This window comes from Mytilus edulis, chromosome 6 (genome assembly GCF_963676685.1).
Source record: "Mytilus edulis chromosome 6, xbMytEdul2.2, whole genome shotgun sequence".
In the NCBI taxonomy this organism is placed as follows: domain Eukaryota; kingdom Metazoa; phylum Mollusca; class Bivalvia; order Mytilida; family Mytilidae; genus Mytilus; species Mytilus edulis.
In genome coordinates, this window is record NC_092349.1 from 6,868,909 (window position 1) to 6,885,560 (window position 16,652).

The 16,652-nt window shown below is 33.9% G+C and overlaps 1 protein-coding gene across 6 annotated transcripts in view; it reads right to left on the reverse strand.

Moving 5' to 3' along the window:
* Positions 1-16,652, reverse strand: part of LOC139527034 (BICD family-like cargo adapter 1) — a 48,919-nt gene that overhangs the window by 22,328 nt on the left and 9,939 nt on the right. For 4 of the 6 annotated variants that reach the window (XM_071322282.1, XM_071322284.1, XM_071322281.1 and 1 more), the window contains exons 4-9: positions 8,533-8,679; positions 6,778-7,014; positions 5,825-6,019; positions 4,727-4,891; positions 4,137-4,337; positions 2,549-2,563 (exon numbers count right to left, since the gene is read on the reverse strand). In XM_071322282.1, coding sequence (XP_071178383.1) covers positions 2,549-2,563; positions 4,137-4,337; positions 4,727-4,891; positions 5,825-6,019; positions 6,778-7,014; positions 8,533-8,679 — 960 coding nt within the window. The remainder of the gene's footprint in view (positions 1-2,548; positions 2,564-4,136; positions 4,338-4,726; positions 4,892-5,824; positions 6,020-6,777; positions 7,015-8,532; positions 8,680-16,652) is intronic. The other 2 variants (XM_071322286.1, XM_071322283.1) reach the window with 1 other exon arrangement.

The window sequence follows — 16,652 nt, forward strand, 5'->3', positions numbered from 1 at the left end:
TTTTACACCATATAGTTGTCCACTATATACAGCTTTTGAATGATTTTGACAATCATTGGAACTCTTCTGTTACCATGGATACAGGATCAAATATTTCAAAAATTTCAAAATGCTCTAAAATTGATGAAACTTAATATTATTGTTGACTGCCAAGTCTGGATGAGACTTTTGACTTTGGAATTTCCAAAATGGCCACCGTTGCCATGGAAACTGCAAAAAAGTCAAAAATTCTCAAAATGCTTTGAACTTAATAAAACTTGATATTATTGTTAACTGACAAGTAATGATGAGGCTTTTGACTTTGAAATTTTCAAAATGGCTGCCGTTGCCATGGAAACGGCAGAAATGTGAAATTTTTAAAATGCTGTGAATGTACTGAAAATTTACAGAAAGATGTATTGCCATGCATATTATATGTGCATTCACTGTTAAACGATTCTCAAATGGCTGCAACTTAGTGGCAATGAGGGGAAGGGTGACATCCGCTATTGCTTGCAATGGCAATTCTAGTTATGGCACCCTCAACGGAGTTGGGGTGACATATTGTTATTCTACGTTTCTTTTTTTTCTTTTTATTATTATTATTATTATTTTTATTCTTCCACACACTTTGTCCATACTATTTCTCAGAATTGGTCAGACCAATGTTGATGGAACTGTACCATTATATGAACCGCCATGTTAAGTTGTGCAAGAGACATTGGAATGGTAAAAAATGGCCGCCGTTACCATGGAAACTGAACAAATGTGAAAAAATCCAGTTTTTTGTTTTGGTGAACTGTTTGGATATGCTTTATCTCAGAATCATTATATTTTAATACAATGTAGGTGCCCACTATATACAGGTGTTGGATGATTTTGATGATCATTGGAACTACTATGTTGCCATGGAAACTACACCAAAAATTTCAAAAATCTCAAAATGCTCCAAACTTAATGAAACTTCACAGTAACGATGAGCAACATTGGAAGATGTGGAATTTGGCGTTGGAATTTCCAAAATCGCTGTTGTTACCATGGAAACAATGCAAAAAGGTCAAAACTTTGAATTTTCACAGAACATTCTAGAACATCAATGTTTAATTTATTCTCGAAACATTAAATGGTATATGATTGTGGAGGGAAAAAATTGCAGCGGGGATTTGACTTTGGAATATTCAAAATGGCCGCCGTAACCATGGAAACAGCAAAAATACGAAAAACTTTAAATGCTTCAAATTTATTGAAACTTATAACAAATGTTGCTCAGCTCATGTAGACTTGACTTTTGAGTTTGGAATTTCCAAAATGGCCGCCGTAACCATGGCTACCGCTCACCTGGCAATAGGGGAAGGGTGCCATCCGCTATTGCTTGCAATGGCAAATCTAGTTTTTATTATTTTTCTTCCACCTAATTTTGTCCAGGAGATTTATGGAAATCCAATGGACCAAAGTTGATGGAACTCTATTATATAGAGGACCCTTAGGTGAAGAGTTGCAGGCACCATGGAATGGTTCAAGATGGCTGCCGTTACCATGGAAACGGAACGAATGTGAAAAATTCCAGTTTTTTGTTTTGGTGAACTGTTTGGATATGCTTCAACTCAGAATCATTATATTTTAATACAATGTAGGTGCCCCCTATATACAGATGTTGGATGATTTTGGCATTCATTGGAACTACTATGTTGCCATGGAAACTAAACCAAAAATTTCAAAAATCTCAAAATGCTCCAAACTTCATGAAACTTCACAATAACGATGAGCAACATTGGAAGATGTGGCATTTGGAGTTGGAATTTCCAAAATGTCTGTAGTTACCATGGAAACAATGCGAAAAGGTCAAAAAATTAAAAAATAAATAAAAATCCTGCAAACTGGATGAAACTTGACAGAAATGGTCACTGGCATAAGCAGAGTTGACTTTTGAAGTTGGAAATTTCAAAATGGCCGCCGTAACCATGGAAACATCAAAAATGTCAAAAATTTCAAAATGCTCCAAACTTCATTAAATTTTACAAAAATGATAATGTGAATGTATAGATGCACTCTTTGACTTTGGAATCTTCTAGTTTGCTGCCACTCGCCTGGCAATTGGGGAAGGGTGCCATCCGCTATTGCTTGCAATGGCAAATCTAGTTTTCTTTGGTATCATTTTTTGGGGATGGAGGAAAACTTTAGATGAGTTTCCTGAAAATCATGCATTATTTGCTTTCAAGGTATTACATTTGATTTGATCAAGTTTTACTGTATTAACTTTAAAATTTCAAATTCTTTATTCTCAGAAAATTCAAGATGCATTAACTATTTCTAAGGTGGATCATTTTAAGTCAATGATTTGTTTCTTATCTAGTCATTATAAAAACCACAACGGTAACGAAATTTTGAATTACTGCAAAACACTGGAACACTTCGATTGTTCTGTCAAATTTTTCTGGTCATTTTTCATGTGCATGTCTAGGATATGTGAAAGGAACCTCAATTGTTATGAAGGACTATAAATATTACAACCAGAATTTTCTTAACATCAGTACTTTAACTTAAATTTCTATTCTTTATAAGGACTTACCTCAAGTATGGAAATCTGTTTGACAATCACATGAAAATATAAAATAAAATTTAATCATTTGAAGAATATAAATATGTTAGACTTATTTATTATTATATTCTGACTTTTGTGTTTAAAGTTTCAGTTCTTTTGCAAATAATACTCAGAATTGTAAGTTTAAATTGAGTTAAAAGTTATAAGACTTAATTTTATTCTTCTCGGTGTGGTAGTACATTAAACAGATAATTTATTGGTTGACTGATTGATATTTAATGTCCAGCAGCAAAAATTACATGAAGACCAACAGACAAACATTTTTAGTCTGATTTTTAACAATATTGCTTATTAAGTACCAGTCCATAAGAAGATATAGCAATGACATTCTGACTCTAAGTTGATTAGCCTTTAATCTTACTATAAAATGTCACATTCTTTGCAAAAAAAGCGACAAATTCAAATTTTGATATGTAGACTTGATCCATTTATAGTTTAAACTAACACCCTTCAGCATGCTCTCACAAATAAAATTGAGAAAGGAAATGGGGAATGTGTCAAAGCGACAACAACCCGACCATAGAGCAGACAACAGCAGAAGGCCACCAATAGGTCTTCAATGTAGCAAAATTCCTGCACCCGTAGGTGTCCTTCAGCTGGCCCCTAAAAATATGTATACTAGTACAGTGATAATGGACGTCATACTAAACTCCGAATTATACACAAGAAACTAAAATTAAAAATCATACAAGATGAACAAAGGCCAGTGGCTCCTGACTTGGGACAGGCGCAAAATTGCGGCGGGGTTAAACTTGTTGGTGGTTTACAACATAACATATAGAAATAAAATAAATCATGCCAACTATAAACAAACTATACTTTGTGCTTTTGGTTTTTTTTTAATTTTGGTTCATTTGTATGTTTCAGAGTTTTAATTAAAGTGTGACATCCATTTAGCTGATCTGGAATACATTATTGTTTAGGGGGCAGCTGAAGCCCAACTCTGGGTGTGGGATTTCTTTCAGAGATTAAGACCCATTATTGGCTTTTGCTGTTTTTTTGGTTTGGTTGTTACATATTTGACACATTTCCTTTTTCATTTATCTATTCTATATAAATATTTCAAACAATATGTTATCTAAGTAACATTTTGTTTGTGTGATTTTCAAGAGTGGACAAAAATGTGAATTTAATAATTGTAGTTTTGAAAAATCTGCAAACAGATTGATCTATTTATCAGAACGTGAGTTCTTGTTATTGCAGTACTCACCCAGTCACATTATTTGCTTTTAATAAAAACCAAACTCGCAATAATTTGTAAATTTATTAAACTACACCAATACTCAATTCTACCTCAGGCATAGATTACCTTAGCTGTATTTGGCAAAACTTTTAGGAATTTTGGTCCTCAATGCTCTTCAACTTTGTACTTTATTTGGCCTTTTTAACTTTTTTGGATTTGAGCGTCACTGATGAGTATTTTGTAGACGAAACGCGCGTCTGGCATATATACTAAATTTAGTCCTGGTATCTATGATGAGTTTATTTACACCTACTATGTTACATTTTATGTTAGTAAATAAATACACATTCTATGTTAGTAATTTGTTGTTACCTTTACCTTGTTGGTCAGATGACTCAACTCTTCTGTTTTCGTCTTTAATTTGGAATCGCGTTCAGATAACTCTGTTTTAACCCTGTCAAGGTCATTTTGAGCCTCACCAAGTTCATGTCTAAGTTCACCAATTTGTTTATGTAATGTTACCATGGTTTCCTCATCATCTGATAAATTTGTTTGGACTTCAATACATGCAAACTGAAAATATTGAAAACAATCATTAAATAATATTATGCATTATAATGTAACATTTACTTAGAAATTTGACAGTTATGTCAGATACATTAGAAGAAATGTTTTTGCATAGATGATATTTGATCATGGATTTCGATATTTCAAGTTCAACTTACAAGAAGGGGGTTTACAGTTTAATATTATATCCTAATTTTGTCAATTTTTACATGATTTACAAAATAAATTATCAGAAAAGGGTTCTATGACTATACAAACCACTCACCAAAAAAAATTCTGTTAGGGCTAAGGAAAATAAATATTTTCCCATTTGGTATAATGTAGAGTGCAGAAAACCTCCCCCCCCCAAAAAAAAATAAATTTTGCATTACAAATATCTCAAAACAAATACTTACATGAGATTTATTTGAGACCATGTTCTGCATGACTTCTCTGAGATCTTGTAACAAGGGAGATAAGATACCCACTTTATAACAACCTGGATACTTGTCTACTGATTTCCCACAATCTTTACATAACTGTTTCAAATGGGAATACACATTCACTAATTCTTCTTTCAACTAATTAAGTAAAAAATAACAAACATTTAAACTTGGAGAATTATAACAATTTTATAGCAAACCAATAATATAGAGATTTAAATATTAACATCTGAAAGTAAAATATGAAATTGATTCAACGATTATAATATACTTTTTTCAATTCATGGCTATTTCCGTTGGTTTGTCTGTTTTTAATAAACCATTTGCCAAGAACCTGTTGGTCAGTGGTTGTTGTTTGTTGATGTGGTTCATAAGTGTTTCTCACCTCTGTTTTTTTTTTATTTAGATTAGACTGTTGGTTTTCCTGTTTGAATGGTTCTAAACTTGTCATTTTTGGAGCCCTTTAACGCTTGCTGTTCGGTGTGAGCCAAGCCTCCATCGTTAAAGGCGGTAAACTGACCTATAATGGTTTACAAACTGTGACTTGGATGGAGAGTTGTCTCACTATTACCCATCTTCTTACAGTAATTCAGTAACATGTTAAATTGTACATTCTTTGAGTAAGGTGCAATAAATAGTTTTATTGTATAGCAATATAATATTTCCCACAGAAAGTAACCAAAAGTTAGCGTGCAATAAATTCTAATATTGCACTATTGCAATAAATCTTCAAAATTCATGATCGCAAGCTCGTGCAATATAAAATTTTACTTATATTACAATATTTCCCAATATTCATGCAATAACCCTATATTATTTTGATCATTAAATATATTATGTAACAAAATTATAATAAATGCATTATGACTTGAGGGTTAAAAAATAAGTTGCTGAATCTAATTGAACGACACAATTAACAAATGCAGTTAAAATCCCAGCTTCTTTTAATGGTTAAATAACCTGATTAAACTTATTGTTGTATTTCGCTTACTTCAATCACTCTATCCTTGGTAGGACACTGTAATTACTCAATTTAACCATCTTTGAATAGATCAAACATCTTTTGCATACCTCATAATCTGTACAATAATCTTGGGAGGCATCTTGAAAATCTGATAAAAACTGTGAGTCTGTTAAAGCTTGAGGCTCGGTAAATTCTGTCAACAGGTCATGTGATCTATGAACATTGGAAACATCCTCGTCATCACATTCAAATTCATCTTCTTCCATCATCTCAGCTAAAGACATGGGATAATCGGAAGAATACTAAAATAGAAACAAAATACATATAATGTTTCAGCTATTTTATACAAACTAAGAGAGATAAAAATACATAATAAATAAGATTTTTTTTAATATCAGAAATTTGCATTTCAAACTGGAACTGTCAATCTGTCAATCTGACGAATACTGAAATATAATTGTCCATTCTTCAGATAAAAGACTGAAAATGCACGAGAGACTACAAAAATTTGAGACTGCTTACTCTACTGTGATGTTGTATGTATCAATTTTAGCTGTCAAGAAGATGTTGTCACTATCTACTAAGAGAACTTTAATTCTTAAGTACAGAAGAACATAAAAACTACCTTTTGTAAACACAATGATAAATTAATCTCACAAAAGCTGTTAACACTTAGCTAAACCATTATAGCTTAAAGAGCAAGTTCCCTGAAATGTTTTTTTGGATAGTAGAATAATGTTGATACCAGTGTAACATTTACTGATCTGATAAAAAGTTTTACGTCCCAGCCTAAACCAGACATTAAGTAGCCTGTTTGTTCATCTAATAGCATGATTTTGAGTGTGACTAATTTATCTATTTTCATGTTCATATTTGTACCTTGTATTATATAGTAGGAATAGATCAGATTAGTATACCGGTATTAAGTTAATATATTTTTCTCATTAACCAAGATCACTCGCCAAAAAAATTTCACATTGTGGCTTGCAGCTGATCATAATTTACTGCATGGATGTGCAGAATAAACAATAATCTATATTCAGTATACTAATCTACACACCTGAGATGTAAAATCAGGAGGTGGTGTTGAAGGTGACATAAGTTCATTCATCAAGGGTTGGGATTCATGGTTGCAAGGTGATAGTTGTGACAGTTCATTAAACAAGGTTTGTGATTGGTTGTGACCACTAATTGGGGAGGAGTGAGTAGATGACCTTGATGCAAGGTGATGAATCTGAGCCTGAAGCTGTAAATTTGTTTCCTGGAGCTCAATGATGTCTCTTTCTCTATTTTGTACCTAAAAAATAAAACAAACTGGTCAATAATTATTATAGTTATTAACAGTTCATTTAAGTATTGAATGCTTCTTTTTGTAACTTCATTGTAAAAGCGTTGACCGAAGTACATTTATTATGAAGCGCTGTAAGCGCGGAAGCGCTTCATTCTAAAAATGTGTACACGGTCAACGCTTTTACAACCCTATGAAGTTACAAAAAGAAGCATTCAATACTTACAATTACATTTATAACTAGGATCATGAAAATACGAATTTTGTTGTTTTTTTATTTAATTCACCTGTATACTTTATTGTTGGACCTCGTGTTATCATGAATGATAAGTTTTATTGTGTAATGTAATATTGCTTAAGGAATAACAGGTGATGTGCTGTTAGCCAATCAGAATAATGTATTATAATGAAACATACATCAAATGTAATTATTCTACCATGATATCCAAATTGGTTTCCATCTTCTCTACTATTATTGATAGTACTTAATTACCATCAAAGATTGTTGATGCCATTGGCTGTATCGCCTTATAAAGGTATCAGACAAAAAAGTTCAATTATTAACTTAAAGGTGATTTTTTGTAAGATATTGGGTGTACGAGTGAGTTCAAACTTCATGACATAAATGCATGTTTCTGTACATGGATACATGTTTAGTGTCCAGCAGTAAAAATTACATCCAAATTCATCATGTGCGAGAACAATTCCACCATGTTAATGAGATATAAACATGAACCCATCTGTGTACAAATTATGTAAATAAGAATTGCATTTGCCCTCTTGTAATATTTAAATTATTTAGTTATCAATCCTATTTATTATTTCAAACTGTAATTTATTTGCATTTCAAATATATATTTTTTTTTATAAATTACTCATATTCTCCTTTTCATTTTCTAAGCTGCACAGAAAGTTCCAATACAGACTCTTGTTATGAAAAACATATATATATATATCCAGACACTTGCAGCAAAGGACAAAATTCAGAAAAATGGTTTCCTAATAATGTATGAATTTTGTTACAATATTTAACAGAGGATAGATTTAAATTTAGACGTAATAAGTTTCTTCTAGTTTTGCAAATATTCTAAAACTGATTTTATCTATGAGTTATCTCCCCTGTCACAATTCAACAATTTTTAGAATGATTTTATTTCTAAACTTGTCCAAATTATGAAATCATTTCATAGGCAATAGACATAACAGCTTATTTCTATTTTTCAAGGACTTTGAAGGTGGAGTCTTACTTAAACTTGATCAATTACTATCAAAACACAGTGGTTGTCAGTTTGAACCCTGTGCAAGGGCAGGTAGCCATGAGACTAATTTTAACTGACTATGTTTGATAGTTTTCCTTCCAAAGGATGTGGTGTTCTGGTCATTCCCACTTCCACCACCAAAAGCTGGCTGCCATGAAATATAGCCAATAGTGGGGAAAGAGGCATTAAACACAAACCCATCAATCTTTTTTTTTAAATATGGAAGCTTTATACCATTTTATCATAAAAACTTCATCCAGTTTTTTACCTTCTGTTCTGTTTCTCTCTTTGTTCTGTCTAGCATTAATATTCTCTCCTGAACTTCCTCATGACTTGATGCTAATCCATCTCTTTCCTCTGTTACCAAGGCAATTTTTTTCTCAAGCTCACATTTTCTTTTACTTAGCAAGTTTACCTATAATAATAATGTACAATAAATTTCAACTTAAATTGACAAAATTAACCTTTTTCAATCCTCTTCTTTCTTCATTTGTGTATTTTACAATAAGGTTCAATGAACCCAGTAGTATGGAAGCAGCTGTAATTTGAGGTAAATAAAGGTATATTTTGTCAATTATTAATTTTTTTTTTTTTAGAATATCATAAAAAAGAATAGGCTATCAAGCTAGTTATCATGCTGAAAACCAATGTAAAAAGCTCATACATGTGTATTTTGTGAGGGTTTATCAAGGATTTATAGAGTAAACACTGAACTATGTGCTATATAAATCCATGGGTTTATAAACATGGGAAAAGAGTTTTCATGTTACTTGAAGAAATAAAAGTTAATAATATAGATATCTAAATATTGGGACAAATAAAGCACTTTTGCATTCATAGCAAAAAAATTAAGAACTATGGTACTGTTAGTAAATCTGTTTTTCATTTATATATAAATCTGACTTAAATTATCTCCCATTATAATAAAGCTTAAAGTCATATGAAACGAGCGAGTGGTGAAAAATAATGTTTATCCAATTCTTGAACCAACGCATGCATATATCATAAACTTAGTCTTCTGTGCACGATTTTATCATGTTTTACGCAAATATATTGTATAATCGTCAATTTTTTTTCTGTCTGTCTGTTACGATTTAACAAATAAGGCTGCTCATTAAATGCCATGCTTTGAAGCCGAAGTTTACCGATTGTCAACTTATAGTAACCAAATAACAAAAAGCATGGGTATTGAGCACGTGTTTTACATGTACAATCAGATAATTGTTTATTTTAATGACAGATCCATGCGTATTGCGATCACCGGATTTTTACGAGGAGGGTCACGCTCAGGTCACTATGCATACGGAAAATATGTCGGTGAATTGCTTCCTGGAAGCAAGAAATTAAATATAAGTAAACTTCTTCTAAATTTGGACAAATTAAAGAATTTTCCTCAGAAAAAAGTATATGTACATAAGTTGTATAATGAAAACTATCCATTTAGTTATAAAAAACATATGCATGATTTTTAATTTGAGGTTTCATATGACTTTAAGCTGTTTTAATTTCATTTCTTTTTTTAATCCAAGTAAAATATAAATATAGCAATGATTTAAAATCATGTGAATTTCTTCATTTTCTAAATCAATTTCTTTTTTAGCGATAATTAGCAATCATTTGTCAATTGCAAGAGGGTTAATACTCCTATTTAATAAACAGTTTATATATCTGTGCCTCAATCATTTTTATTTCCAAATATGACATAATTTTCTCTATCACTCATAAAACAGAAATAGAAAGAGACAAGAATAGTTTTAATACATTACAAAATTCTTCCAACTACATAAAAATAATAAATACTGTATCAATTACTATAAACCAATATAGTAAATTCCTTTATAATCAAGTTCTACTAATAAAGTTGATTAAAATGACCAAACGGAATAAAAGACACAATAAACTCGATAAACAACTATTATTGTATCCAGATGTACTATTATTCAAAGGTAATTGTCATCTGTGACCACATTTTACAGTCATCCCAGTAGGTTAATGACGATTTCATTCCAGTTAATTCTCGGCATGGCAATAAAGCTATATATGGTGAGAGGACAATCAGGTGAACAGAGAAATAGAATAATAGATATGGGTCATGCCAGATAGAATACTGATAACCTCTTTTGAAATATTTATAAATTATTACAATTGAAACAGGTTAGGTTTTGCAAGAGTAAAAGTTTGCATTTCACTTTCTTAATAGCATTATTTTTATGAAATATTTCCTGAATTTGCAAAAATATAATCTTTGTCAGTTGTTCAGTAATAAAAATCATAATAATGATATATAATGCAAAAGTAAACAAAGAATGTGTCCATAACTACATGGATGCCCCACACACAATATCATTTTCTATGTTCAGTTGACAGTGATATTTGGGTAAAAACTATAATTTGGCATTAAAATTAGAAAGGTTATCAGTGGCGTAGCTAGGCCATTTTTAAGTGTACGCCCGAACCTCGGCAAGGAGAGTGAGGGCATCATCGTGTCCAAGTCATAGCACCTGTTGGTAGTGGGTCTGAGGGGCCAAGCCCCTCTGTCTGAAGCGAACGAGTTATCAAGAATGAGATACCATATCTGTCAATAAAATCTCACCAATAGCAACATAACTTTAGGGTCTAATTTGTTTATATTTTATGTTTAATTTATTCTTTGTGTTGATTTGGTTTTACAGAAAATGTCCAAACTTGTTACTCTCAAATATGTTTAAAAGGAGCCATGGGGTAAAGCAATCACTCAATCATTTACATGTGCAAATTTCGTTAATGGACATGAAATGATTAATTTTGATAGCTTTCAGGTGTCTTATGAAAATTCGTAAAGGTTTGAACCCTAGTTCTCGCCTGGGCCTATGATTGCATCTTGCAAAAATTAATTCATTAATCTGTCCATTCCAGGATTTTAAAAATATATATTTCTGCCAAAGTTTCATGGCAATCTATGAAGGTTTACAAATTTATCATTTAAACTATTAAACAGACCGGTCTGTTAGATGCGAAAAGATAAGTCCGTAAACTCCGTAAACTGAAAAATGAAAACAAAAATCTTTTAAAATTTTGCTTCAGACATTAATCATAAAAAAGCTGCTGCTAAGATTCATAAAATTCGATGAAGGTTTGACAATGTAATTGATGTGTAACAAAAAACCCTAGACTGTATCTACTTGTTAACTGCAAAAAGAAATTCCTTTGATCAATAAATACGGTAAAACTAAATATATGTCCAGCTTTCGTAAAATTTCATGAATGGTTGACAGATGTTGATATCTAAAAAAAACTTTTCACAACATGCTGAACCAAAATGTTGACGCTGCCGATGCAATTTAGGATCGCTATGTCTCGCTTTCGAGACTGAAATGTCGCAGACTCAACAAAAACGCAAATCTCAACAGATAATGAATAGCTTTAAACAAAGGGAAAGTAATTAGAATTCACAGTAGATTCAGACTTTGACAGAAAATGAACAAATGTATAATACAGTGTATGATACCTTTTGATTGAAAAGTAAATTTTTATCTTTTATTTCCAATTATACAAACCATTGAAGAAAGATATACAAGGCTTATATGGTTTTAACCAGTTCTTCTTAATGTATTGAGATGAAAATATTCTTTTTACCAAAATTCAAATGTACGCCCAGGCGTTTTGACGTAAACGTAGCTACGCGCCTGATTATATCATAGCAAACATGTGTACTATATATAAGTTTCAAGTTGATTAGACGTCAAATTCATTAAAAACTACCTTGACCAAAAACTTCAACCTGAAGCTAGACAGACAGACAGATGAACAAAGAAGCACAGACTAAAAAACCTAATGCCCCTATAAGTAAGGGCATAAAAATGTATAATATCTTGTTTTTGAATATGGAAAAGATTGTGGAGATACATTCTGGTACCTCTGTTTTAACCAATACTGTAAACTGGATTATAACAAGATAACACAGTCTACAGTAAGACATGGCATCCTTCCAATAGATATTGATCAAACCAGTTGTTGTTCTAGTTCCTAGATTCTTGAATAATATGTTTTTCTCTTATATAATATATAGGTCAATTTCAAATACATGTAACAAATACATGTAACGGCCAAAATACAATTATTGTTATTGATTTAACACACTGGATGTCCTTAACAAAAGTGCAAAACTAATGTCATATTATATAAATATATTGCTTTCTGAAAACAGGAAAATTCAAGTAAATGCTCAAAATTGTTTTGTGGTGTGCATTTGGTTTGCATTTGCATTTGTTGTTTAAAATAAAACACTGCAATCTGAAGCTTTTTCACGAAGACTTCTTTTTTCAACCCTCCTCTGTTGATGGAACATTTAGCATTGCCATACATGAGGCATGCTCCAAATGAACATTGCAAAAATAAATACATGGCTAAAAATAAAAATCTTGAATAGTTCACTCCCCTACTGTAATTGATCTCTTCTACTAGCGAGGATGTAGCAACTAAAGAACAGTGGACTTTAACAACAAAATTATTCAGGTTAATAAAATATAAAATTATTTCAAATCAAAGAATCTTACTCAAGACAAAATAAAACTAGAGGCTCTAAAGAGCCTGTGTCACTCACCTTGGTCTATGTGAATATTAAACAAAGGAAGCAGATGGATTCATGACAAAATTGTGTTTTGGTGATGGTGATGTGTTTGTACATCTTACTTTACTAAACAGTCTTGTTGCTTACAATTATCTCTATCTATAATGAACTTGGCCCAGTAGTTTCAGTGGAAAATGTTAATAAAAATTTACAAATTTTATGAAAATTGTTAAAAATTTACTATAAAGGACAATAACTCGATTCATCTGAAAATTTCAGGGCAGATAGATCTAGACCTGATAAACAATTTTAATCCATGTCAGATTTGCTCTAAATGCTTTGGTTTTTGAGTTAAAAGCCAAAAACTGCATTTTACCCCTACATGTATGTTCTATTTTTTGCCGTTGCGGCCATCTTGATTTGATGGTCGGGTCACCGGACACATTTTTTAAACTGGATACCCCAAAGATGATTGTGGCCAAGTTTGGATTAATTTGGCCCAGTAGTTTCAGAGGAGAAGATTTTTGTAAAAGATAACTAAGATTTACGAAAAATGGTTAAAAAATTACTATAAAAGGCAATAACTCCTAAAGGGGTCACCTGACCATTTCAGTCACGTTGACTTATTTGTAAATCTTACTTTGCTGAACATTATTGCTGTTTACAGTTTATCTCTATCTAACTAATCATTTACTAATATACTGTGTATTCATTTCAGGTACTGTATCAGTCATCCTTATTATTAAAGCTATAAACCTAGGAAGATGTTGACTCTCATTTATGACTGATACACAACTAACAGCTTAACCACATTGAATTCACAATGCCAGTTCTACAGTGCCCTATAGACGGCTGTAATTGGAAATCTCAGGACCTGGATGAAGCATTTGCTGCTGCTCTAACCACTGCTCTACAGATTCATGACAGAACCGTCCACCCACCTCTGGCTCAACCGTCAACGCACAAGTTAAAATTAGACCCACCTTCTATAGCCACAGGATGTGATCCAGATCAATGGTCTGCATTCACCAGACAGTGGAAGATGTATAAAACAGGGATGGCGATCACAGACAATGTCTTGCCTACAGCCCTTTTCTACTGCTGTGACACTAATCTGCGTACAGATATTATGCGTGACCTTCAAGGTGATGTTGCTAGTATGCAAGAGACAGATCTTTTAAAGGCAATCAAAAGGCTGGCTGTCAAAGAAGAAAGCACACTTGTCCAACGCATAAAATTGAACAGGATGACTCAATCACCTGGTTCAAATATCAGAACTTTTTTGGCCAGTCTCAGAGGCCAAGCATCACTGTGCCAGTATAAAGCAACGTGTAAAGAATTAGGTTGCAACCATATATTTGACTATAGTGATGAGATAATAAAAGACAATTTAGTAAGAGGTATTGCAGACCCAGAAATTATGTCTGACCTGCTAGGTGACTCCAAGACAGATAGAACATTAGAAGAGACTGTATCATTTATTGCTCAGAAAGAGCAGGGTAAAGTCACAAGGAGTGCAGTAGGAGATTCAGCTAGTGCTATGAGTGCCACATGTAATACTCAGAAGCGACCACAAGCAGCTGGAGCCAAATGTTGGGCTTGTGGTGGTCCTGCTCATGGACAGAGGAATGATCGCAAGGCCAGGTCTAGATACTGCGAAGCTTGGACATTCACATGTTCTAAATGTACAGTCAAAGGTCATTACACCAAATCATGCAGCAAGTGCACTACCTGTGGCGTATGGGGCCACCGTGATGCATCTTCTAGAATCTGCACTCAAGGTAAGGGCCACAGGAACCCGCCCAATCAAGGGAAATCAACCAAAGACCAAGAACAAGAACAAGTTGGTTATATCTTTGAGCAGCTGTGCACTACATCTGAACAGACAAACAAAGTATCACGTCTTGAACATCACATATTTGATGGACACTGGGTGGCTAGACCCTCAAAACCACATCCAATGCTCCTGGTGAACATGACACCCCTACCTGAGGACCATTCATCGTTTGGACATCCCATTCAAGACACCTCTCAGCTTAAGACAATCACTATGTCCATGGTGGCTGATACAGGATGCCAGAGTTCAATCATACCTTTACAATCGGCAAACAGTCTTGGAATAACAGAAAAGGATCTCATTCCAGTAAAACTTGTGATGCGTGGAGCTATAAAGGAAGACCTCGGTGTAATTGGAGCAGTCGCAGTAAGTGTTACAACAAAAGACACTACTAGCAGTGCCATGTCAACACGTTTATTGTGTTACGTCTCTGATACCATGGAAAAAGCTTTCATTTGCAGAGAAGCACTCATATCTCTGGGAATTATTCACACTAACTTTCCTAATGTATCAACAGTCACATCTCCAAACATTGCTGCATCTATGGAAAACTCTGAAGATGTAACCTGCTCTTGTCCTAGACGTCGACCTTCACCACCACCTGTTCCCACATCTTTACCACCCGGTCTGAAGGCCACAGAGGAACATGTAGAGTCACTAAAAGAGTGGCTTCTTGATTACTATGGTGCTACAACATTTAATGTATGTGAACATCAACCTCTACCACTTATGAATTGTGAGCCTCTTCAACTCCATGTTGATCCTAATGCCACACCGGTAGCCGTCCACAAACCAGCACTTGTTCCTATCCATTGGCAGGATAAAGTTTATGCTGATCTTGAGAGGGATGTTCGCATTGGTGTACTGGAACAAGTAAGTCAAAACACACCTACAACTTGGTGCTCAAGAATGGTTGTAACCAGCAAGGCTGATGGCACTCCAAGGCGGACAGTAGACCTACAACCACAAAATCGACATTCTGTTCGGCAAACACATCATGTCCCAAGTCCTTTTCATCTAGCTGACCGCGTCCCTCAAGGTATGAAAAAAACAGTGACAGACGCTTGGAATGGGTACCACTCAGTGCCTATTCGTGAAGAAGATCGCCATTTCACAACATTCATCACACCATGGGGGCGCTACAGGTACAAGGTTGCTCCACAGGGATTTATGGCCAGCGGTGACGCTTACAATCAACGATTTGATGCTATAATTTCAAACTTCAACGACAAGGTTAAATGTGTGGATGACACATGTATGTGGGCGAACTCCATTGAAGCAGCATTTTTTCAGGCATGTGAATGGCTCGACCTGTGTGCTCGTAACGGCATTACATTAAACCCAAAGAAGTTTCAATTTGCTCAAGACACTGTCAATTTTGCAGGACTTACAATCACCCCAACAAACATACGACCAAGTACTAAGTTCCTAGATGCAATTAGCAACTTCCCAACACCAACTGACATTACTGGTGCAAGAGCTTGGTTTGGGCTAATAAACCAAGGAGCATATGCATTTGCCATGGCAAGACAAATGAAACCTTTTCGTGCTCTATTGAAACCATCCACCACATTCTGCTGGACAAATGAATTAGATGAAGTATTTCACAAATCCAAAGAGATCATTATTCAGGAGATGAAGGAAGGTGTTCGTCTTTTTGACCCTGCTCGTATGACATGTCTAGCTACCGACTGGTCTGTTGACGGAATTGGATTCTTTTTGATGCAGAAGTACTGTCAGTGCTCAAGTAAAACCCCTACCTGCTGTAATGACGGTTGGAAACTATGTCTAGTTGGCAGCAGATTCACACATCCAGCAGAAAGTAGATATGCTCCTATTGAAGGTGAGGCCTTGGCTGTTGTGTATGCACTTCACCAAACACGCTACTATGTTCTTGGTTGCAAAGACCTTCTTGTTGCAACTGACCACAAGCCACTACTACAGATTCTGAACGATCGATCACTCACAGACATCGACAACAGACGACTTCTCAACCTCAAAG